This window comes from Contarinia nasturtii, unplaced genomic scaffold (assembly GCF_009176525.2).
Source record: "Contarinia nasturtii isolate CC-2019 unplaced genomic scaffold, AAFC_CNas_1.1 Cnas_scaffold_1029, whole genome shotgun sequence".
Classification (NCBI taxonomy): Eukaryota; Metazoa; Arthropoda; class Insecta; order Diptera; family Cecidomyiidae; genus Contarinia; species Contarinia nasturtii.
In genome coordinates, this window is record NW_022198375.1 from 258295 (window position 1) to 285053 (window position 26759).

General features: G+C 33.7%; 1 protein-coding gene across 1 annotated transcript in view; it reads left to right on the forward strand.

The window, feature by feature from the left end:
- Positions 1-21503, forward strand: part of LOC116343472 (gamma-1-syntrophin-like) — a 36025-nt gene extending 14522 nt beyond the window's left edge. Inside the window, exons 3-8 of the mRNA XM_031771521.1 lie at positions 2932-2963; positions 11141-11206; positions 11338-11475; positions 11977-12058; positions 13886-13962; positions 21479-21503. Coding sequence (XP_031627381.1) covers positions 11144-11206; positions 11338-11475; positions 11977-12058; positions 13886-13962; positions 21479-21481 — 363 coding nt within the window. The 5' untranslated portion in view covers positions 2932-2963; positions 11141-11143 and the 3' untranslated portion in view covers positions 21482-21503. The remainder of the gene's footprint in view (positions 1-2931; positions 2964-11140; positions 11207-11337; positions 11476-11976; positions 12059-13885; positions 13963-21478) is intronic.
- The last annotated feature ends 5256 nt before the right edge of the window (positions 21504-26759 follow it).

Genomic DNA, 26759 nt, shown 5'->3' on the forward strand with positions numbered 1-26759 from the left:
AGTTACTATTTCGATAAGGACATCATAAAGATCCTGTTTTTTGCATTTGCCCGTTCAAATCTCGAATTTGCGAGTACAGTTTGGTCACCATCGCTCAGAACACACAAGAAATTTGTTGAGCGCACTCAAAAACAATTTGTTATGCTGATCAATGGCGACTATTACAATCGATCAGTAAGCAATTACGTTCTACGTCCATATGTAGAGGGATGCTGTGATTTTGACCTTCAAACTCTGGTTAGGAGAAGAGTTAACGCTGCTGCTCTATTCATGCATTCCATCTTAATTGGCAAATACAACGCACCACAAGTCCTATCCCAAAAAATGGTGTTTATTCCACAAATCGAATTTCGTTTTTTTTTTGTTTTTCGAAAAAAGACAGAGGTTGGTCTCTTTCAAGCTCTGTAACTTTTAGCTCAGTGGACGGATTTGGTTCGAATTTGTGATGTAGAGGTTTGAAGGGTAGTACTTCTCAAAAATAATATCAGTTTGTAAAAAGTGACACCTTTCATTCAAAAAGTCAGTTCATTTTCGATCAGCCTTGTATTTGTATTCATAATGCAGTGATCCCCGATGATATGATATGATCTTTGTTTTGTTTACATTTAATTTCAATAAATTGCGTCCATAATAATCTGCTACAGGATCCAAGTCATTCTGTAGATTAATGCAATCATCTGTTGAGGAGATACATTTCGAAAGTTTTGTATCATGAGCGAATGAAAGTATACAAGAATCGCTAACGACGAATGGTAGATCAATAACAAACATGATGAACAAAGTAGCGCCGCCAATGGGATATCCTTGACCCGTCCCAGAAGTAACTTCGATTGGGTCAGATTTGGTATCTGCTATCTTTACAATTTGTCTGCGACCAGACAAGTAAGATTCGATCCATTTTAACAGCTGCGTATTCAATCCCATTATGTCTAGTTTTTGAACAAGTAATTTTAAGTTAACCGAGTAAAAAGCCTTGGCTATGTCCAAATAGATGGCGTCTGTTTGATATCCTCTCCCCATGTTAATAATAGTTTTTGAAGTAAATCAGTGCTTATAATATGCACGCTCAACGCGATACGTAACTCAATGTGCTGAGTTTTCGAATGCACGGTGCGCTTGTCCACTCACCGAACAAGTGCGAGAGCAACTCACTACTCGCTCAAGTCACATTATGAGTGAGCTAACACCACTCATTTCATTTACTTAAAAATAAGCATAAAAAACATTATACAAAATGAAGGATATAAGGGATTTTTTTCGTCTTTTCGACTCTCTTTTTGCTGTTACTACGCATGTTGAAAAAAAATATTGAAATTTTTTTCCGTCTTTCGACCATATTTCTGGTGCTACATGGCAAAGCTACATGAAACTCTCGGAGACTCGGTACAATGCACAAAAATATTGAGAAATTTTTTTCGATACTTTTGTGCATTACAGTAGATTGCCAAATGTCGACATACGACCAAATGTCGGAATACCGAAGAGGTGAATTGAAATTAAAAATTAAAAAAATCGTTTTAATTTCATTTTTGAAAGTAAATTATGAAAGATCAATATCAAATCTCTTTATTATAATCCAAATTTTAATCGAAAATCTATTATTGCTTTCACAAATTAGGTTCAAAAAACATTTTTATCACTTTTTCACGTCAAAAGTTAAACTATGTCATTTGTATACAAGCCGGTACCGGCTTAATAAATAAATAACTACTTTGAAGAAAAAAAATTATGTCTGCGAATTGTAGATAGTTCAGTTTAATTATTGAACAGAAATAATGAAAATATAAAGAAAATCAATTATATTTATTTTCCATTTTTCACTGTAACATTATTCCGAAATAAATCGTCCAATCAAAGTCCAGTTAAAGTCGCATTTGGATCATTGTAAAATTCAAACCAAAAATATTAGATAGATCAGTGAAATAACGTAATATTTTAAAATATTTTTGCCATTTTACAAAATAAATAAAATTAAGTATGGAGCAAAAATATATCAATCTAATAATTTTATCTCCAATATTTTGTATTGTTTACCTCAATGTAAATAGTGCGTTCATGGGCTGTCAAAACTTGAAGTTGTTCAAGTTTCGTAGTGAAAATGCATGGAATATGACGAATATCCGACATTTGGAATTTTCGATGTTATGACGAAAAAATGAAAAAAAAAAATATATTTTTGAAAAGAACTATCTTTTGAGAAACGTGAAAGGAACCACAATTAAATTCTGCATCAAATTGTGTATAAAAAGATATTTTTTCATGAAATCAAAAATGTTAAATATTAGATTGAAGTTGAAAATTCAAACAAATAGTCCGACATTTGGGCGAGTGTTCATATACCGAGTTTTCGAGAGTTTCATATAAACATACCTACTCACAGAAAAAGTGGAGGCGGTTTTTCCGCAAATTATTGTAGCAACAGCAGAGCTGCTTGTCTACACTTGCACTGACAAACACTAATAAAATACAAATTGCAATACATTTAAAATATATTCATTCATTGAGGTTATGTACAAATCAGAATTACTTTATTAGTCACATACAACTTGATGTTTATGAACATCAAATGAGATGTACAGCGTATTTCAAAATTTACGTACAATATAAGTAATATATTTTACTTGTATTGCAGTTAGTATGTATTAGTTTGAAGTGTATTTAAATGTGTATTAGTCAGTGCAAGTGTAGATAAGTCTGCGATAGCGATTTTGCCACACCATCTACATTTGAATGGGTTAGGACAAAAGTGAGCTCAAATTTTCATATAAAAAAATCTCAATCATGAAATCGGTAAAAATAAATGACCGAATAAACTGAGATGAAAATAAAAGGGCAACATGATTCACTCTAAACATGTTGGTCTTTTATTTTCACTCTAAACATGTTGAACTTTTATTTTTACGCTGCGGTGGTGTTTTATTTTCAAAGCAGATAAGTTCCCGTTTTATTGGAAGTCCTATCAAGTTAGTATTTTATTTACATTTTTATCATGTTGAATTTTTATTCATTTCAGCGGTCTTCCGTGTTTTTTATACAAGCCTTCCATTAAGATTTAAAAAATCGCTAAAAATGAAAAAAAAAATATAATCTTTTTTTCTTCGATTTACGAATTCTATTCAATTTTCTGTATCATCTGATGAAATCAGAATGAAAGAACTCTCATTCCTTATCATTGAAATCGTGATTGGCATTCGGTCACTATTCAATAGATGTTACATAGGAAGTATATATGAAACTCTCGGAGACTCGGTATAGAGCACTCAAAAAGTGAAAAAAATCCAGATCGTGATTTGGGTGATAAGGAATGCGATTTTTTTCATTCTGATTTCACCAGGTGATACAGAAAATTGAGTAGTATTTGAGAATTGAGGAAAAAAATTTAATTATTTTTTTCATTTTTCGCGATTTTTTATACCATCCAGTGTTTCGAGTAGATTAAAAATCTTGAGATTTTTTAGATAGATTTCTAGATAGATCGAATCTAAATCTGATCTTAGATCAATAGAAAAAAGGTATAATAAATCTAATCTATCGGGATCTGGATACAAAAATCTGTATCTAACGAGAGATATCTAAGATTTACAAGCTTAACACTCAAAAGCATTATTTTCTGATTCGGGCCGAATATGACGTTAGTTTTAAGATGAAATCAATTTTTCACAGACTTTTTCATACAAAAATTCACAAAAAAAATATTTTTGTATAGGAGTCATGCCTTGTGGTAGCGTAATGACATGAAACTTTACACAGGTTGTTTTTTCCACAAGAAAATTACATTCTGAGAGTTTAAAGAAATTTCAATGCATATTAGGGATACCTCCCATACAAAATTTTCGGTTAGCCATTGAGCTATATTTTTGATTGAAATTTCTTTAAACTTTGTGAGATTATTTATATTGATAAGAAAATAATATTCACAAGTTTTCACGGCGATTTGAGTTGCTGCAACCAAACATAGACCATAATTTCAGTGTATTCCCAAATTTTTGGTTCCGTGGGACGTTACACGCTATATTAATATAGTCTAATAAAGTCAAATAAATCAACTTAAAATGACTTCGATCTCAGTCGGTTTAATGTGAAAACGTCCCAAAAAAAGCCAGTCAGTAATTTTCCACAAGGGCTGTTTACCTGTTTACCCAAGTCCCATTTGGACTTAAATTTAAAAGTATATTTCAGATCAGATATGAGATTAATCTAGATTTATCTCGATCTGAGATAAATATAAAAGCTTAGATACACAGAGATCAAAAATCTAAGATTTTGATCTCAAATCTGATCTAGATAAAAAAAATGATCTAAAAAAAACACTGATACCATCTATATGGGAGGATTGCATGAAAAACACGGAAGACCGCTGAAATGGCAGTGCCGTAGGTCCGTATATATTTGGCATTTGCCATTTCAGCGGTCTTCCGTGTCTCTTTCATACAAGCTTCCCATGTAAATGATAAAAAATCGTGAAAAATGAACAAAATAATTAAAAAAAAATTCTTCAATTCTCAGATACTTCTCAACTTTCTGTATCACCTGGTGAAATCAGAATGAAAAAAATCGCGTTCCTTATCACCCAAATCACGTTCTGGATTTTTTTCACTTTTTGAGTGCTCTATACCGAGTCTCCGAGAGTTTCATATAAACTTCCTATGTAACATCTATTGAATAGGGACCGAATGCCAATCACGATTTCAATGATAAGGAATGAGAGTTCTTTCATTCTGATTATCTTGATTCCAGAATCTCGGCTTGTTTTTGTGCAGAGCAATTGTGTCGAGTTTGGTTGAAAATTTCGGTGAAAAATAATTCTTCACACTTTTTTCATCTCTGAAATCACGAATTTAAATTGTCAAAATGACATTTTCAAAATTATTTAAAAAATAAATATTAAAATGTTTTATTAACATCACATTGGTTTTTTAGTTTATACAGATGCTACAAATAATGTAAAATGTCAAAACACACACACTTGTACGTAGCTGTCAAAATAAGCTACAAGAAACACATTTTTATTGCAGCTCTGCTGTTGCTACAATAATTTGCGGAAAAACCGCCTCCACTTTTTCTGTGAGTATGTATGAAAATCGAGTCATATTATTTTCAAGAATTTCTTATTGGATCAAAATAAATCGAATTAAGTAGTTAGAACAGTTTGAAAAGTTAATTATCCTGCGAATATAAATCGTTTTTTAATAATAATAATGCACCGAACAGCGCTACTTCGCCTTGGTGGTTTATTGAAAATGATTTAATTAAATAAATATAATATAATACAATTTGATTTTTATCAAGCATTTTTGAGATAGTATATGAAAAATTATTGTTTCTTTCCTTTCATGTAAATAACAATACAAATTTCACAAATCAATTTTCCAACTGCTCAAAACTTCTACTTTCCATAACAAATATCTTTTATTTATCTGCTTTGCTTTAAATAATTCTCTATTCTCAGTTTTACTGTTGATAAATTTACTTCTAAATCAATTAAATTTTTATCACTGTTTTGCAATTTTTTGGTATAAAATTCGTTGAATGTTGTAAGCATATAATTTATTGGCTCATATTTTGTGTAATCAGTTCTCCTAATTGGTAGATCAAATAGTGGTGTTGCTCTGGTATCATGTGCTGGATCGTAATATTTCATACTATTTGAAACATAAGTTGACTTTAAATCTCCGTGAATAATTTTGAAAATAAAAGACACTTGCGCCATCTTGCGTCTCTCCTCAAGAGTAATCATTTGCAGAAATAGTAGCCTGTGTTCGTATTTTGGCAGTCCAAAATCGTTCCAGGCCATTCTCCTCAGAGCATATATTAAAAATTGTTTTTGTATTGACTCTATTCTTTTGCACATATTGTCGTAGTGTGGATTCCATACTTCAGATCCACACTCAATAATCGGTAATATAAATGTAAAGTAAAGGCGTTTTAAAGTCCATGGGTCGACAAAATCCCTGCTGTTGAATTTTAACCAAGCCAATCTTGATTTTGCCTTTGCAACAACATGCTCGATTTGTGATTTGAAATTCATCTTCACATCAAGCAATACTCCCAAGTCCTTTATTACCTCTACTCTTTCAATTTTCACGCCATCTATGTTGTAATTATATTCATATTTCAGTGATCCACGATGATATGATATTATTTTTGTTTTGTTAACGTTCAACTTTAATAAATTGCCAGACAGGCCAAATCGTGGCCGAGATGTCAAATCACAAATGTCATTAGTTGTCCCTATCGAAATCTGCTGTCAAGCAAGTTATATATTAATTATTGTATTACATTTTGTTGGAGACTTATTTATTTAGAAATATATAAAAAGAATGTGAATGTGAACAAAAAAGATAAAAAAAATTAATATCGTGACGAATTATGTAATAAAATAAATATTATAATTCAATTACTCAGCGGCTAGTGTGATTTCAAACGTCTATACCGCTGCAAAGCGGTACCAATATATACAAACACACAAAGGTCGACTCGCTTTGGATAACATTTCTAATTTTTACACCTAATGACGGCTCATCATTTTTGTTTTTATTTTATTAATAAAACTAAATTAAAATTGAAATTAAATTAAAAAATGTAAGTTTTTTACGAATGCGATTGCGTGGTTTTATTGTTCTGCTGTGCAGCAGCAGCAGGAATATATTGAGGTTAGGTGTCCTCCTGAGTCAATTTTATTGTATTATTTTTTTGTAGTTCTTTTATTTAATGCACGTTTGAAAAATTAACAAAAACCAAACTAGGAAAATTGATGTATTGTTTTATTTTATTTAAAATATTTTCATTTATAAGTTTCATCGTTGTTTCAAATTTTCTGTTCGCTATATGATACTCTTTTGTTCCACATTTGATACAAATATCAGAAAATTTGGAACAACGATGAAACTTATAAATGAAAATATTCTAAATAAAATAAAACAATAAATCAATTTTCCTCATTTGTTTTTTGTTAATTTTTCAAAAGTGCATTAAATAAACGAACAACAAAAGAATAATACAATAAAATTGACTCAGGAGGACACCTAACCTCCATATGTTCCTGCTGCTGCTGCACAGCAGAGCAATAATGCCACGCAATCGCATTCGTAAAAAAACTTACATTTTTTAATTTTAATTTAGTTTTATTAATAAAATAAAAACAAAAATAATGAGCCGTCATTAGGTGTAAAAAATAGAAGTGTTTTTTAAAGCGGGTCGACCTTTATGTGTTTGTATATATTGGTACCGCTGTGCAGCGGTATACGCGTATTCAAGCATACTTTCCGCTGAGTAATTGAAATATAATATTTATTTTTTCACATAATTCGTCACGACATTAATTTTTTATCTTTTTTATTCACATTTCACATTGTTTTTTTTTTATATTTAAGGGAAGACCGTGTTAAGTGGGCACCCGTGCAAAGTGAGCACTCGCAATTTTTTTTTGTATATTGAGTTGGAATAACAAGCGCTTATACGTCAAATGTTTGTCTCATCCATACCACTCTTTTCATAAAATACTGAAGCGCAAACATGAATTTCTTGTATCTCTACCAAACATCACGTTGAGAAATTATGGAAAAAGTAATAGCTTGATTTTTTGAAATCTGCATAAAGCCATCAATTTTCAACGCATTTTCAAGCTTAATATATTCAATTAATTGTATTTTTCATGAATTTTGATGTACAGACTGAATCCGAACATTTAAACAAAAAAAATGGTGTCATCCGTGTAAAGTGAGCAGCTCGATACCGCGTAAAGTGAGCAATTAATAATTTTGTTTCACAATATTCTATAACATTCTATGGACTCATTTGGATGATTATTCGTGGTCTTTGGGAAATGTTCTAGAATATTCTTAATTTTTCGAATGTTTTCTATAAAATTCAAGAGGTGTAATGCTAAGCGTAATGCTTTGTTTGCCCAACTTCGTATAGACAGTGCCATCTATATATAGAATGGGATATTATTTCACAAGTTTGAGAATGAGCGCATATGTTATTCCAAAAATTGTTGAAAAATAATTTAATAAATTGTTTCATTTTTTTGTTTTGAAAGTGAAGTTAGCACAATTAGCATTAGATAATTTCTATTTAAAAAAACATAAATTTATATGCGTTTTAATTTAACTTAAAAAGCCTCGGGTGTAGAGTGCGTAGATCTTGTAGAAATGATTTTGTTAAAATCTCCATACGTAAACTCATAAGTGTGAGTTGTGACATTTGACAGATAGATACAAAACGTAATGTTATTGTTCTCTTACATACTTGTCATACACTCGTGCGAATTATTCTGTTCTGTTAAGTTCGTTTATTCCGTTCATTTATTTTATTTATATTCTTAATTTGGCAATCACATCGCAAAATTGCGTAAAAATGGCAGATTCTATTAACAGTTTTATTGATCTTGACACCGGCTGTATAAAATATCCTGATGGAGACTTTACTTTTATATTAAACTTTATTCTGTTTAGTTCGCCAAAAGATAGAGTGAGGGCATTAGTGTGACAGATTTCATATAAAAAAGCTACTGTATTAGAGATCGTATAAAATTCTCACAAAAAACTCCAAAAAAGTTGGTCAGATTCCTTCACAAGAGCGCGGAACCTTAGTATCAATGGCTCTTGCTGTGAATGCGGAGGGTGGATTTATTCCGCCTTTTTTCATATTTCCCCGAAAAAATAAATATGCAGTCTTGTTTTATGGACAACGCACCGGTTGGCTCTGAAGGATGTGCTACTGACAGTGGCTATATGAAATATTCTGAATTCGTGAAGTGGATGCGCCCTTTCATTCAGTAATTCATCGATGGCGACACCAACGTTGTTGATCCTCGACAACCACACTTCACATCTCTCAATCCAAGCATTGAATTTGGCCGCGGAAAATGGCGTTACACTTTTATCGATTCCACCTCATTGCAACCACAAATTGCAACCATTGGACATATCGGTTTACGGGCCATGAATGAAATTTCGTTATGCGGATAAATGTAATTCTTTGATGAAATCAAATGCTGGCAAAGTACTTGAAATTTGCCACATCCCGGGCTTATTATCCGAGGTGTTGGACAAGACACTTTCGCCACATAATATCAAGATTGGATTTCAAAAAGCAGGCATTACCCATTCAATCGAGATGTGTTCGATGAATCGGAATTCATTCAGCCGGGTATGAATGAGGAAAGTGTGGATCCCACTTCAACTGGAAACGAAGAGGTTCTTAATGAAAAGCGGCGAATTGTATTTGTTGAAAATGTTCAGAATAACGAAGAGGTTTCGAATTCTGAAACGCCATCCACTTTTAATCTCTCTCATGCGACTAGCCATTCTTCGGTGCTTTCCTCGATCGGTACAATGCAGCCAGCAACTAAGAAATCAAATCAGGGCCGACGTGCGATGCAAAGCACCATTCTGACTTCGCCTGAATCCATCTCAGTTTTGAAGGAGCGAAAAGGGAAGCGCGATGATTCGAACAATCCAAAGAAATCAAAGCCCTAAAAATCATCTTCAAAGAAACCACCCTCAAAACGGGCAAAAAAGCGAAAATCCGCTGAATCATCAACAACTGAAGAAGATGTGTGTATGGTTTGCGGCGAACCGATGCAGGAGCCATTGACCAGGTTCAACTCGATCAAGTGCAACGTGTGCAAAGAACTTGCTCACTTGAAATGTGTTGATTTGAACGGAGTAAGTATGTTTGTGTGCAAAAATTGTGATTTAGATTTAGATTTTGACTCGAAATAATTGGCATTTTTTATAAAAAATAATTTGAATAAATAAACACGCAATAAACAAAAATATTTTGGTGTTTTAATTACATTTTTCCACTTTTCCAGTAATTTTCAAAACTTTTTAGCGGCTGCTTACTTTACACGGTGAAATTTTTTTTTGCCAAAAATCATGTGTCTAAAAAAACGCTACAAATTTTTTTGTTTGAAGCTATATCAAATTCCTTTCTTCTGCAAAGCTGTTGCCCAAAACAATACCTTTCCAGCGGTATATCATATTCTTCGATATTTTTATATTTGAAAATTTTTTGGCCAAAAAACAAAATTATGCCCACTTTACACGGTCTTTCCTTATATAATAAATAAATCCCGTACAAAATTCAATACAATAACTGTCAAGTGTAGTTTTGTTAATAGGGATTGATAAGTTTCTCGCGTGGTTCACCTGTCAAATCGCTGTCGTCGACTTGTTCGACGGATTTGTACTGGGTGGTGAAATTGCATGCACCGACTCTAGACGGTGCATAACGGTAAATCACATCAACACACATCATAAAAATGTAGACAACATTGTTTATTAGAAGCAAAACAGTGACTGCGTCTATTCTTATTTCGCACTTTTTGATTACAACATTTCGAAAAACTTGAAAAAAATAAAATTCTTAAAATTATTTTTGATAAATCTTTTTGTGATGTGTGCATAAATAGTTGCTAAATAAATCCCCAATTAGAATATTAAAACAATACTTAAAATAAATGGTTTGAATTCATTTTGTTAGTTGTCATCAATTTCACGGAGCAAAACATATACACAAGTACAGTGCAAAAGAGAACTGTCAGTTGTAGCCGAAACAATACATATACACAAGCATCACAACAGAGTAAAATATATTGACCAAATAGTGAAAACTCCAATACATGCGCGCACTCACCCGCTTCGTCGCTGTGATGTACACATTAAACGTATTTTTAAGTATTGTTTTAATATTCTAATTGGGGATTTTTTCTATATATTCGGGATTAGAATTTAATCCTTTTGGATTTTTTATTAAATATATCCATTCAGCTTTACAGTGTGGTACAGTGTGGTACAGTGTGGTACTACAATTAAAATTCAAACTTGCTAGTGTCGCCTTAACTATTACTACTTTCCAGTTTCTTCTTTAACACTTTTTTCAATACTTCGATACCTTTACTGGTAAATAAACCACCAAGGCGAAGGAACGCTGTTCGTTGCAGTTATTATTGTTTAAAAAAAATAATCGATCTAGTTTAGTCCAAAATGAGTTGTTCGTAGAAGGCATGTACGCTTTGAATATGTGACTTAGATTAGTGTTGAAAGAATTTACACAACAAAACATTGAAATTAAATGAAAAACTAAATTAAATTTTAAAAGAAATTTAATAGATAAATGAAATATGTTTTAGATAATGAAGATCAACACACCAAAAATGGCTACACCGATTGAGGAAATGCTAGAGCAAAATTTAAAGGTATTAATTATTATTATTTATTTTTATTTATTAGAATTTTAAAGTCTTCTTAAAAAATGATTGTGATAATTTAAAGGAATTGAATAGATTGTCGAAATTCATGAATTGATTGTTTTCATTAATCATGATAGATAAGAGTGGGCATGGTAAATGTCAGTGATGGAAAGAGTAATCCCGTTTTGAGTCGCTTGAAGTTGACGATGGAGCTATTAATTTTGCAGCGTCTAGATTCATCAACACCATCAGCCATCTTATCAATTAATTCAGAGGTAAAAACCACCGTCCTAGTTTTTTGTAACTTTCAACGACAAATATGGGACTAGTCATTCCTACCTAATTCGGGGCCAATGAATCCAATGGTGATGATTGTTTTTCTCGGTTGGCTCAAGTTTTCTTAGACATTTTTTTTATGGTTTTCATTCTGGGAAAACTTCTTTTTTGCAAAAATTTTTATTAGGGAGTTTTTCGGTACAAGGAACCCGATTTTGAGTTTTATTTTTAATATTCCATGAAATTTGAATACACTTCCCGTGCAAAAATGCGAAAAATACCAGAAATGGATTCTCAAGATATTTTCAGCCAAAATATGAGTAGGATCCCTCATAAAATGTAATTGTGTCCGCATCCGATCCGCAGTTGGAAAAATTATGATTTTTCTTTCATTCAAAAAATTCATTAGCTTCCCACCTTTTTTGTGATTTCTTCAAAGAAATTAACTTTGATTTAAAAATTCCTTATTAGAATACAACATAAATATGATTTTTAAATAGGAACGGATGGTGCAAGTAAGGCGTGACAAAAAAAGCGGCTTAGGTTTGAGTATAAAAGGCGGGGCCGAACACAAACTGCCCAGTAAGTTACATTTTATTGCTATTCGAGAAATTAATTTTCATTCAAATAATACAAGGAGACAGTAGCGTAACTTAAAAAATTTCCGAGATGGTTTGAAAAATTTTGGGAAAAGACGAGGACATTGTTTAAGAATTTGAAGACACCGTAGCGGTGCAGTGGAGGGCGCGTAATGGAACTACGTGCCCATCAAATTTACAGAACTTTTGGCAACACTGTTCGTAGTGTTTTGACATTTCATGAAATGTGACATTAATGTTCGTTCATTTGAACCGTGTTTGAGTTTTTGAAATAAAGTGATGAAATTCTAATTTATTATTGTGAGTTTGATATATATTTTATTATTATGATAAAATAACAGTGAAAAAAATGTGTGAAAACATATGTAAGTATTGAAAATTTCAAAAAAATTAGTTTAAATTTCTTGAATTGAATTGGTAAAATTTCTTATTATTTACAAGGTGCGTTGTTCTTTAAGGAGTCAGTCAAAAATATATTTCTTTTTACTACATGTGTTTGTTATGAGTATCTGTGAGCGGTGCAATGTGAGTGTGTAAATGTGTTACGGCTGGAACAAAAATGTGCTAGCGGTGGCACAAGTGTATTTACTCGACCGTAATCGACAGAACGGATAACTAACTTTCAATAATTCTGAGGAAAACTCAATAATATTTTTTAAAAATATTGAACTTAATGACGCTTAATGAATTTTACCAATTCAATTCAAGAAATTTACACTTGTCTTTTTGAAATTTTCAACACTTACATATGTTTTCACACATTTTTTTCACTGTTATTTTATCATAATAATAAAATACATATAAAAACTCACAATAATAAATTAGAATTTCAAAAACTCAAACACGGTTCATATCAACAAACATTAATGTCACATTTCATGAAATGTCAAAACACTAATAACAGTGTTGCCAAAAGTACTGTAAATGTGATGGTGCCACCAGTACTAAAATACTACACTGCGCTAGGATGGAAGACACCAAAAATACAGTGTCTCTCAAATTTTCTTGTAAACTTTTCACTTTGTTAATATTTGAGATATGAATTTAAATCAGATCAAAACTCTCAGATCAACCAATTTTAACCATATATTTATTTTTCATATTGTGACATTAAACGGTTACGCATTGAGGAACAAGAAAATTTGTAAGCGGAACGAGCCATATTTTTTGAAAACATGTCAGTATTTGAACCAACCAGTTCATTAAAATCCTTTGCTAAGTAAACATATTTAACCCTTGGATTACCCATATACTTTCCTGGTTCGTGTACCAAGTTGGGTGATATATAACCCAATTGTAATAAAACTAATACAAAAATTCAATTCGTGTCTTTCGTATTTACGTATCATATACGAACATTTCTTAACATATTGAAAAGAAAAGCCAAAAATGTCAACATTTTGGCGATTTTTTTTAACTTTTTCTTAAGCTCTTCTGATTTTTTTGACCCCGATTTCATCATTAGATTAAAAAATTATGTAATATTGACGATGAATTTTTTTTGAACACGAAATGTCCTCGTTTTTTCAAGAAAAACAAACACTAAAAAAATATATGGAAAAACTAAATATCTCAAAATACATACTCTCCTTTATATTTTTTTATGTTTTGCAATTAACACAATCACCCAAAGACATACTCTCGTTTTGAAATATTTTCAGCTCAAAAATGACATACTCTCAATAGATATTCTCAATAGATATATCCCACATTATATCTATAAAAAGACACCCACCAATATCCAAAACCACGAAAACAGTTACCACTTATCTATAGAAATAATGTTTTTCTTGTTTTTTTTTACTAATAGTTCTTATATCCAAGATTTACAAATATCAAGCTGCCGATATAACGGGACAACTGTATGTAGGTGACGCCATTTTGAAGGTGAGTTTTTTTCAAACGGTTTTCAGTTTAAAAAAATAAATAAATATTTTCGGACTACAAATAATTGCAATATTATTATGTTGATCTTGAGTAGTGCATATGGGGGAGAGTTTGACATCTGCCAAAGTGTGTTGTTTTATTTCACGTTGTAAATAATTTTATAAAATTCGCAAAATATTGAATTCAAATAAATGTTGGCATGTTTTATCAATACATTAAGTAGACTTAAACTGCAAAGTCTCAAGATCAAGTACGGACGGCCGCCATTTTGAAACCGCCTTAGATTTTGATATGAAGTCTAGATATTTTTTTCGCACTTGAGGCTAGGAAATAACATGTCTAAAATTATTTGGATTGGATCAAAAGTAAAAAAAATTTCAAGATCGAAAAAAGTTATTTTTTTATTGAGGGTTTCCTTAATTTTGACCGGTAGTGTATGTAAATGGTAAAAAGTCGTGAAAGATGAACAAAATAATTAATTTTTTTCTTCAATTCTCAAATACTACGTACTCAACTTTCTGTATCACGTGGTGAAATCAGAATGAAAAAAAACCACATTCCTTATCATCCAAATCACGATCTGAATCTTTTTCACTTTGGGAGTGCTCTATACCGAGTCACCGAGAGTTTCATATAAACTTCCTATATGGTACCCATTGAATAACCTTATATGTTGACATTTGATTTACATTCCAATTCATGTTGAAGTGTTTTTCACGACTTTTCTGATCGATCTCTTCTCAAAAAGCGTAAAAATTAGTCTTTTTTTAACTCGTAACATCAGAACCAATTTTTTCTATTCGTAACATCAAAATCAATTTTTCGGGCACTTTTCGATTTGGCCGCCATGTTGGCTGTGGCCGGCTTCTTAAGGTCACTTTTTTACTTTTGACCTTACGGTCGCCGAGGCACTTTCACTTGACACACCTCGGACATATGCACATCGTTGGAAAGGTCTTGAAGAATTTAGATGATATGGAATGCGATTTTTTTCATTCTGATTTCACCAGTGAGCTATCAAATGGTATCATTTTTGGTTCAAAAATTTCAATGTGGGGTGGCCAAATTGCCCAAAAACCTAAAATTGACCTTCTTTCCGGACACATAAAGGTCATTTTCTCGAAAACGGTTCAATATAGTTTTACTTTTTCGCACATACCTAGTGTTTAAGGGGAAAGTTCTGCAATGGGTCAACATTTACGACATCTCAAAAACATGTTTTTCGGAAGTTTCTGAGGTCAGAGAACTCGAATCAAGCCGTTTTGGGCATGGCTATTGTGAGTTGCTTCCACGTGGTACGTCGTCCGCCGTACGCAAAATTTATTAACACGATAACTCATCCCCCAGAAAAGTTATTTATCTGACTATAGAGGATGATTCTGGGTCGCGAGGAATAGAAATCATTAGATTTTGAGCGACTTTGGTTGATAGATAAAAATTTCATATCTGCTACCTATGAACCATACCGTCCAAAAGTCATACTTTATGTATACTTATTAAGTATTACTTAAACACTCAAAAATATGTATTGGGTGGTGGGTTTTTTAGGACGAGAAAACTGAATCCGATGTTAGTTTTGAGATACAATCAATTTTTAATACAGTTTCTTTGAAAAAATCACAGAAATTTTGAATTTATATACGGGAGCCATGCCTGTATGCTACCTTAATGACGTGAAACTTTACACAGACTATTTTTTTCATAAAAAAAGAACATTCTGAAAATTTGAAGAAAGAGGTAATGTCAAATGCCTTTATAAAGTCCCTAACGCAGTTTCTTTCACTCTTTTACTCACACACAAACAAAACAAAATGTCGAAAAACAGCTGTTCGAGCGAATTATCCATAACCAACTTTATGCTACTAGTAGATTTGAAATGAAAATAATGTTTGAAAATTCTATGATATTTCGAAAACTGAATTATTTTTAAAATTTTTAATCTGTTTAGAATAAAATAAATTTTTAAACATAGGTAACATGTGTATAGAAAGTCTTTGGAATAAATTCAGACGTTGCCATTTGAACAACAAACACACAATATTAAATTCGTTTTTATTGGTATAAACCTTTATTCATAGGCTATCGAATAGCACATTCACTTCACACTGAACGGACCATTATCTTAGATTTTTCTCAGTATGCGTCGGTCCATCAAAATTATGTTCTGGACAACCGATTTGTCGATTTCTTTCAACTTTCTCTCAGTCCATCCAACCAATTGTTGCACGTTTCAAGTATTTTGGAGCTTCGCATATAACATACATCCAAAAATAAACGAGAAATAATTAATTTAGTGTCTTTTTGTGAAGTTGAAAAGATGGTCCTTTTATCATGGAAATGTCATATTTTAAGAAGTGAGCCATTAGTGTGGTTTTTTCAGGGGCGTAGCCACATAAGGGCAGGTCCGGACAAATGCCTGGACCTAAACTCAAGTCCTCGATTTTCGATTTGAGGTATCCTCGAATTTTTTAAGAGTCATTTTGTCCTCGAAATTTTAAATATCTGGAAACTGCTATTTTAATTTATGCAAGAGATTTTTTCAGAGCGCGCAGTATAACATTTTTGCAGATTCAATCGTGAATTTACTCTTCAATGTCCGTTTGATAAATCCCATTGCCCCATGTGCACTGGCTGTAATCGCGTCGATGTGATTGACAAATGTAAGCTTCGTGTCAAATACAACACCCAGATCCTTGTGTAAGTTAATCCGTTCAAATGTATGTTGGCCGTTATTGATCACATAATCATAGTTGACTATATTTCCGCCTTTTGAGTATGTCATAACGAAACATTTCTTCAAGTTCAAATGCAGACTATTCTCAGTACACCATTCACTCAACTGATTTATGGCATTCTGAAAAATGATGGCATCTATAGGCGATTGTATGGTACGGATCAATTTTAGATCATCTGCGAACAATAAAACAAGTGCATTTGATACTATTTCGAGAATGTCATTAATAAAAACAATAAAAAGACAAGGTCCCAAAATACTTCCCGCTGGTACAGCAGATGACACAGTGAAGGTCCGTGACCTTCTTTCACCGATTCCAACAGACTGTGTTCGTTCTGTCAAATAACCATGTATCCATTTGACAAGCTGTCGTCCGAATCCGAATCCTACCAGCTTCTGCAACAATTTCTTGTGGTTCTAACGATCGAAGGCTTTCTCAAAATCGGTGTACAGCACATCTGTTTGACATTTTTTGACCATTGAGTCCATCGTGAAATTTACCATTTGGAGTAAATTTGTTGAGGTTGATCGATTTTTCACGAATCCATGCTGATTATGGTGGATTTTTATCGGTTTCGACAATGAGTGTGCGCAATTCTTTAACACTTTCGGTGATATTCCATCTGGGCCGGCTCCTTTGTTCGCGTTGATGGATTTCACTGCCTTCAAGACGTCGGCTTCAGTGATATCAATGTCAAATGATACTTCTCCACATTCATTCAGCAATTGATCCAAGTCGATAATTTCACTTCGTGTGTACTGATTTTCGAATAAAATCAGCGAATAATTCCGCTTTCGATGTGTCGGTGTTTGCAGTCTCATTGTTGTATTCAACTGTGGCCAGAATATCACTTCCCTTTCTTCTGTCGTTCACAAAGCGCCAAAAATGTTTTGGATTCGACCTTATTTGTGATTGTATGCGGCTAATGTACGAGTGAAATAGTTGACTTTGCAATTGCATAAACGAATCCGTGATGGTATTGTATTCGTCGAAATTGCCAGTCTCTCTTGCTCGTTTGTATGTTTTTCTCAACCCTGACTAGCATTATATGGGCTTCTGTGTTATTCTGCCGAACTCCGCTCAACGTGGCGCCATCTCTATACACGACGTTGAAGTAATAAAAGTTTTTGTGTATTTCTCAAGTTTGAGAGAAATCGCATATTTACATTCATTTTAGTTGCGTTGAATTGTAATTTAATAACTGGTAATAAAAAATGTCAACAAAATCAAAGAGAAGAATTATAGAAGTCACAACAGTTATTATATACATATTTATGGTTTACTACCGCCAATTTAAGTCATATGAAACGCCTTTTTATTCGGTCTTCTCTTCATTACAAAAAAAATTATATAAATATATACACATAGCGTAGAGCATGTATTTCTTTCGACGTGAAATTTCGTAGCATTTAAAATCTGATTGCAAATTTCACTTAAAATTAATCGAGCACACTTAGCAATTTTATTGATGAAAAAAATTTAATTTAATATAAAATCTCAAAACATAGTACCATACAAAATGACAATTTGTTTACATGCTCATCGTTGACAGCCGGTATATGTGATGACATAAACCAAAGTGAAATGCTCATGTATTTGTGCGAATAACATTGCTCTCATTGGATCACATGTTCAAAATTCTTAACGTTGATTCGTTTGCTTATGCGCATTGTGCATGTATGTAGCGACGCCCAACAATCAATATTCAAATACATGCGAATACATGTGCACTTCATTTCGGTTTTTGTCATTCTACTGTTCGTGTAGAAAAACGTTCGTGTGAGTGACAACATTGATTGTTTTCATTCCACTGTTTTCTCTCTCTTGTGTATTGTTTTGTTTCTATTTTATTTTATTTTATTGTGTTTTAAATTGAATATCATTTTAAAAATTATTTATTACTTAAATGTTTTTAAAAAAATTGAACAATTTATTAAATTACAATTGAGAAATACACAAACAAATCTATAACTTAGATTTTGTGTAAAAAGATGGTGCCAGTAGTAGAGCTTTTTTCAAAAAGTCAAATGTAAGTGGGACTTGGTTTTTCTCCTGACATTTTTCATGTGCTTCAGATGTTTCGTGTACCATGGTGGATCGGTGCTTTTTTGAACAGTGATCTTTGGAATAAATGAGTCTATTGCCTCATGTAGAACATTGCCAAATAAATGGAATGCATTCTCGAGTTCAACAATTCGATTTATCCCCAATAAAATGTCATTTGTAACGAAAAATTCGTTCATTGCATCGAAATCGGCCGAATTGTATGCATATATTTCCGATGCCTGCGGTGTTGTGGGGTCATTTCCATCAATTGTCACTTCGACTTCAATTGCCTTGTGCCAGATGTCAGATCTTACCAATGGTCTTATTGATTCAATCAACGACATCTCATAGAATTTGTTTGTGAATACCAAATCCAAAACATTGCCGGCTCGATTCACGATATTTGAAAGTTGGTGGAATCCACAGTCGTACATTGTGTCAAAAACAGCAATGCCACCTTCTGTCGACACATTCATTGGCAGATAATAATTGCCATCGTCGGCTCCAATCCATTTGACACCGGGTGATTGCCGCTCTTGTTTTATTGAATTCGAGAAAAGTTTTGCTGATTTTCAACGTGTTCGGAGGGGTTTTCGGCCGCCGGCTCAGCGCTGGCAAACCAGAAACCAATATTTGATGCCACAACAAACTCGGCTGCTAATTTTTCATTGATGGAAATCAAGAGAGGTAACTCAGAAATGAGTACTACGCACAATTTAAACGATAAAAAATATTCAAGACAGCTGACTATCCATTCGCAAAATGTAAATAGATTAAAATCAAAAATACCGGAGTTTGTGGCTGAAGTTCTTGTACAACATTCACCAATTTACATGCTGAGGGAGACTCATCTGAATAGCGCCATCACTTCAACAGACTTGTTTCCGCAGATGTATGAAGTATATCGTTGTGATCGGTCACCAAACACTGAGAGGGACCAAGTTCATCGCAAGGAGAATGGAGGAGGTGTCATGATTGCTGTTGACAACAAATTGAAGTCGATCAGCATCGGAACGGGTGACCAGTTCGGTGCGAAACAGATTTGGGTAAAAGTATCTGGTCAAAAACGAAACATCATTTTGGTAGAATTATATATTCGGCCAGACTCAACACTCAAGGTATACGAAAACAACATGAATGCCTTGAGAGAAATCGCATCGAAGTTGAGTATATGTGATGTTTTAGTAGTTTCCGGCGACTTCAATCTGCCCAAATTGGTTTGGTTTGTTGACGAAGATGACATAGCAATAGCTATCAATGCAGCCAGTGAAAAAGAGAAGATAGTGCTGGATACTTGCTATGATATTGGTATTCTTCAGATAAACAAGTGCTACAACGTACAACCAAAATGGTCGTATGCTTGATTTGATCTGGACAAATGATGTTGAGCTGTTTCTGTGAAGAATAAATGAAACAACCGTCGTTTTAGGTGGTCGGAAAAGAACTAACTTTAATATTCGTAATTGTGTTCATATATATTACATTCATGTAGTTTTTTTTTAACATACTCCCTTATTGATTTAATTGGGAATTCAATCAATACAACAAAAAAATACTTAATTATGAACCTCAACAATAAATGCAAACATATTAAATTTTGAAAAAACAATTGAAATTCATTTTAAAGCCAAAAATTGGGAAAATTGCTATCTCAAAACATTGCACTTATAACGTACTCTTTTTTTTATATATACTCCCCCATTGACTTAATTGGGAATTTAATCAATACAACAAAAAAAATGCTTAATTATGAATTTCTAACAATAATTGCAAACATGTTAAGTTTTGAAATAAACAATTAAATTTCATTTTAAAAACCAAAAATAAAAAAAATTGCTATCAAATTTGAAACAACCAAAAAAAAACGAAAAAAACATTACAGTTTTAAAAGAAAAAAAATACAATTAAAATTCACTTGTATATAAAAAAAAGAAAAAATTGATTACTGGACGTTGTTGTTGTTTCTCGTGTTCGCGTTGCTATTAACATTCCATTGTTGTTTCGAAGTTTAGCTGGCAAAAATAAATTTGTTGAAGAAAAGAAATTTATTTGATTTTGATTATTAGTGCATATTTTTCTGAGAGCGAGAAAATTAAATCAAAAAATTATTGTCCATTTGGTGCAGCGTTTATCAGCACAAAGGTCGCTATTAATAATTTCTCATTCAATAACATCTGCTGATGTGTATCTCTTGCTTCTTGTTGTTGATATTTCCGTTGCTGTCAACTGTTTTTGTGTTCACCTCCATTTCTTCTTCATCCGATCCAAATAATCAACCCATTTTTTTTTATTTTGACTTTACGATGTGCTTCTTTCAATGGTTAAAGCTCTATCGCTTTATTGTATTAAATTTACTCAATATTTATATGGTCAAAAAAATGATTAATTGACAGAAATGTAAAAAAAAAAATTGAGAAAGAAATGTGAAAAAAAATGTGCCTGTATCAAGGTTCAGTTTTTTTTTTCGTTGCCCCCTGATAAGCATAAACCAAAAAGTTTTGCACAAGCACAAAAAATCGTCTTTTCTTTGCTGACGAGTTTGGTTAATCCATCAGCAACCATTTTTTCGGTATTCAAGTATTGAACCATGATTGTTTGGTCTTGAATTTTTTCGCGAACATAATGATATTTGATGTCTATATGCTTTGTTCGTTTACTAAATCCGTCAGATTTCGCCAGCTTTCCGGTGCTTGTATTATCGCAATGAATGACAGTTGATTTTTTCTCCTTTCCAGTAAGTTCCGAATAGAGTTGCCCCAGCCATATTGCCTCTTGAACGGTAGCCGACAATGCCATATATTCGGCCTCGGTGCTGGAAAGTGCGATCGTTTTCTGTCGACTACTGTACCAGGTAATCGCAGCATTACAATATAGAAAAACATAGCCCGCGCAAGAACGTCGATCTTCTGCGTCTGATGCCCAGTCCGCGTCTGAATATTCAACTAATTCTCCTGTAAATGACAAACGATAGTTGAGCGTATTTTTAAGATACCTGAATATTCTTTTGACCGCTTTCCAATGAGCCATTTGATAATTGCCGTTAAACCTGCTTACGCTGTTAACAGCGAATTGAATGTCTGGTCTTGAGCCCTGCGCCAAATACAAAAGACTCCCTACGGCCTCTTGATATGGAATTTTGCTCAATTCATCTGCATCGTCATTTGATACGCCCATATCAGCACATAGTTTTATGCTAATATCACATGGTGTTCCGATTGGTGCACAGTCCTCCATGCCAAAACGTTTTAATATCTCCATCGTGTAAGTTCTTTGGTCCAAATGAACGCCTGTTTTTGTTTGTATAATGCGTAATCCAATGCATCCTCTCGCTGGCCCCATGTCTTTCATTTTGAAATTTTTGCACAATAATCGCTGAATTGTTTGGAGTTTGCTTTTTTATTTATAAAAAATGAGAAAATCGTCAACGTAAATAGCAATAATTAATTCTGAATTACCATCATGATACACGCATGGGTCCATTTTCGCCTTTATCAAACCAAATTCGCGCAATTTCACAGTAAGAAAATATCAGCCGACGCTATACGCAAAACAGACTGGTACGTGCGCTCATACGTTTTTATATCTAGTGACCATACGATTTTTCGACTGATTCGTTACTCTTTGTGCGTATCTTCGCACAGTCATTATTCACCTCATTCGTTACCGAAATGTTACTCGTTTCTAAAATCGAATTTTCACCGTTATTCACTGATTGTTCACTTTCAACAGATACATGCTCAAACATATCATCATCATTCACCTGCATACAGTTGACTTTTGTTTCAATGAATCGCACATCTCTGTTTACTATTATTTTTCTTGTATTTGTATCAGTGCAACGATAGCCTTTAGTGTTTGGATCATAACCGACGAATGTCATTTTTATCGCTTTGTCATCTAATTCTAATGGCCTCTGTCAATAAACATTTAGTTTTTTCGACAATCGTCCTATTAAATCTTTCTGCCACACCATTCTACTGGTGCTGTATACCAGCCTTTTTTAAAAATTCAATGAATTTGGTTGGGACATACTCCCCACCATTATCGGTGCGGAGTATTTTTATTTTTTTTTTCAGTTTGGAGTTCAACCATATTCTTAAATTCAATGAACGTTTCAAAGGCTTGTTCTTTTTTATTGAGAAATTAGCAGACCACTTTTTTAGAAAAATCGTCGATAAATGTTATTACATATTTCGATTTGCCAACAGATTGGGTTTCCATGGGTCCCATTAAGTCACTATGCACGAGTTGCAAACAATCGCTCGTGTCAGTTTCTGACCTTGTAAACGGCAATCGTGCAAATTTACCAATTGCGCATGTTTTGCAATTCAACATTTTGTTTTTATCATCGTCATTGAACTTTACACCAATTGTGGTTCCGTTGCGCATTTTTATCATGTTACCATAGCTCATGTGGCCAAGACGCTTATGCCACATGATCGCTGAACTTTCATTTTCACTTGAAATCATACACGCTTCATTTTTTATCGGTTTTCCAATCATTTTGTGCACACCATCAGTTTCTTTGCAAAAAGCAACTTTTTTATTGTTTTTGTTATAAACAGTGCATCCATCAGCATTAAATACAACTGAATTACCTTCCTTGACAATTTTACTCACTGACAACAAATTAACAGCAAGATCCGGCACGCGCAAAACATTTTTTACATATATATCTTTATCGTCGATATTAAGCACACAATCGCCTCTTGCTTTCACAGCTATTTTTTCACCATTTGCTGTTGTTATTTGTCTTTCTAGCACTTTTTCGTTTTCGTTCACGCATTCCTTATAAGATGACATGTGACTTGAAGCACCACTGTCCATAAACCCATCATGAATGCCACTTTGACTTCTCTTTCTCGTTTATTCTTTTTTGGTTTATCACATGCCTTGGCCAAATGCGAAGATGAATCGCAGTTAAAGCATTTACGTTGACTGTTCTTCTTTTTGTAGGCACCAAATCTACTATCTCTCTTACCAAAAAATGCATTTCCATTTCCGGTAGTGCTCTGATTTTGATCCAACAATTTAGTGATAACGAAATCACTCGAAATCGTAGTGCCATATAGGCTTCAATTGCTATAATAAACGGACGAAAATTTTCTGTTAATCCACCTAACAGAATAGCTCCAAGCCAAGTATCGTTTATTTCAAAACCAATTGCATTGAGCTTGTTTACCACCGACGCCACTTTATCTACGTATTCTTGTATATTTTCACATTCCTCGAGTCTTATCGAGATCATATTCTTTAGCAATCCGGCCATTCGAGTCATGCCTTTATCCTCATACATTCTTTTCAATGTATTTCAGATTGCTTATGCCGTCTCGCATTTCTTGATGTGAACATATATACTAGTTTCAACGCCCAATACGAGATATGCTTTTGCGCCTACCAATTTCATAGCACTTGTTTCTTGTGGTACATTCGGATCTGCTTGAACCGCTGTCACAGTGCTAGTTCCAACTACTGCTTGTCTAGACTTGATGCAGTTGCTCATTTCCTTGAGCGCAAGAAAATGTTCCATGGCAAAGCACCAGTTGTTATAGTTATCACTGCCTCGAAGCTTTTCAAATTCGAATTCTTTTCCCATTTTTAATAACTTTTACAAAAAATATAATCACTCGACTATTGATCAATGTTCAAAAAAAAAATTCAGTTTTATATTCACTGTATGTTGTTCTAGTTGCACTAATCGTGTGTCTTCGGTTAGGGTGCGTATATTTCATTGAGCGATGCGTGTCCGTTGTTTGAGTGCGATAGTCGTTGCCGGTTGTATGGGCTGATGATGGTTTATTCTTATCCTTTGGTTTCTCGTAATCGATTGGTTTCAGATAAACGGGTGATTGGCCTATTGTATCCTACATCTGTTCGTCGGGTTTGCCGTCTTTACGCCTTACAGATACTGCGCTGGTTTTGAATTTCTGTAAATTCGAGGGAGGGAATTTTTGAGAAGAGAGTGGTCGGGAATTTGTGGGGGGGAATATCCGTGATGGATTAAGGTAGGAAAGTGGGGGGTAGAGCTGACCTATGTTTTTCAGTGGGATCCGAACCCACGACCCCTTGGACGATAGTCAGCTGCTCTTACCTTCTGAGCTATCAGGGCCACAGATTACACAAAATATGAACCATTAAATTATATGCTTGTATAATATCATTCAACGATTTTTATACTAAAAGAATACCAAACAGTGATACAAATTTAATTGATTTAGAAGTAAATTTGTCAACAATTAAACTAAGAATAGAAAATTATTTAAAGCAAAACAGAAAGTGACTTGTTCAACACCTCATATAATAATCCCGGGATGTGGCGAATTTCAAGTACTTTGCCAGCATTTGATTTCATCCAAGTATTACATTTATCCGCATAACGAATTTTCATTGGCCCGTAAACCGATTTGTCAAATAGTTGCAATTTGTGAATGCAATGAGATGGAATCGATAAAATTGTAACGTCATTTTCCGCGTCTAAATTCAATGCTTCGATTGAGAGATGTGAAGTGTGGTTGTCGAGGATCAAAAACGTTGGTGTCGCCATCGATGAAATACTGCGGCTGATGAAAAGGCGCATCCACTTCACGAATTCAGGCTATTTCATATAGCCACTGTCAGTAGCACATCCTTCAGAGCCAACCGGTGCGTTGACCATTGTTCGAGAGAGATAAATATTGGGTGTATCGATTAATTTCCGAAATCTGACAACAGGTGTCACCACTTGCTTGTGCTTGTAGTAGATCAATGACATATACGTCATTTGAAAGACCTATTCAAATACTGTCAAAATCAGTGAAAAGTGTATCATTTGTTTGTGTGCATCATATTTTTTTTTCAACGATGGAAAACTTTGAAAGTTGGAGAAAAAACCATAATTCGCGGGGGGCAAAAATGATAATGCCACAAAATGGATAAAAATGTTATACGAGCATAGTCTTGTCACTGATAGAGTAGAATGGACCCGTCTCAATAGCTTATAGCAAAAAAGAAAAAAATCGATTCATTCCAACCATAAAAAATCGGCTGGGGGCAACTACCCCCCAATTTTGGGGACTTTTTCAATATTCGGTCCAATCGAAAAGATACTGTGCATCAAAAAATGCTGAAACTTATCTGTAATGATAGAAATGGTCTCTACCAATAATAATTAGTCGATTTGAGTCCATTTCGAAAGTATAAGAAACGAAAAAAATTCCGAAATCAAAAAATGGCCATTTTTGAGGAGCACATTTTCTCTGACTTTTTGCACACCTGGTCCAGAATAAGATAAACTCAGTTGGAGAGAAACATCTTTTCCTCCCCCGCATAGTCAATGGACATTGCCCTTTCCGAATTGTACCCACTTGGATTGATTAAACGTCGTGTGCCTGATTGGCAGCTCTCTATTTATGGAATAGTCAAAAAATGGGTCGATGAATACATAACCTCAAAGGACGAAGAATCATTTCGACCCGATTTCCGTCTTTTGACTAAAATATGGACAAAAGTAGTGGCTAGCGATGGACAATACTTTGAATGACATTGTCTTTCAATTTTATTTAAGTCAAGCATTCATTTTCACCAAAAAAATTCCGGAAATTAATCGATACACACAATAATAAGGCATTGTGTTTATTTTTATGTTCATATTAAATATCTTTATTGAATTTATCAGAGCTAACGTAATGTCTATGAGTGTTTTTCTTTGGCTTATATCTTACTCGAGCCTCGGTTCGCGGCGATGCGAAGGGCTTGCGAGTCGGCATGTGACTGACTCTAACTTATAGTGTGTCAGTGTGGAGCATGAATGTGTGCGTGTGTGTGTCGTATGAGTGGCATTCAGAACACTCCCCCGGTTGAGGTCTCCTCAACTCCAATATTCTAGGCTTTGATCATCGGTGGGCATAGTACATAGCTTAGTGAAGGGCCTCTCTAGCGTACCATTATTAATTGGTCTTCTTTGCTATTTTCACGAGCCTTTTTCCATTTTGGTCGCTGCATTAGCGATGCCAAATAATCCGATGACCAGGCTTTCCA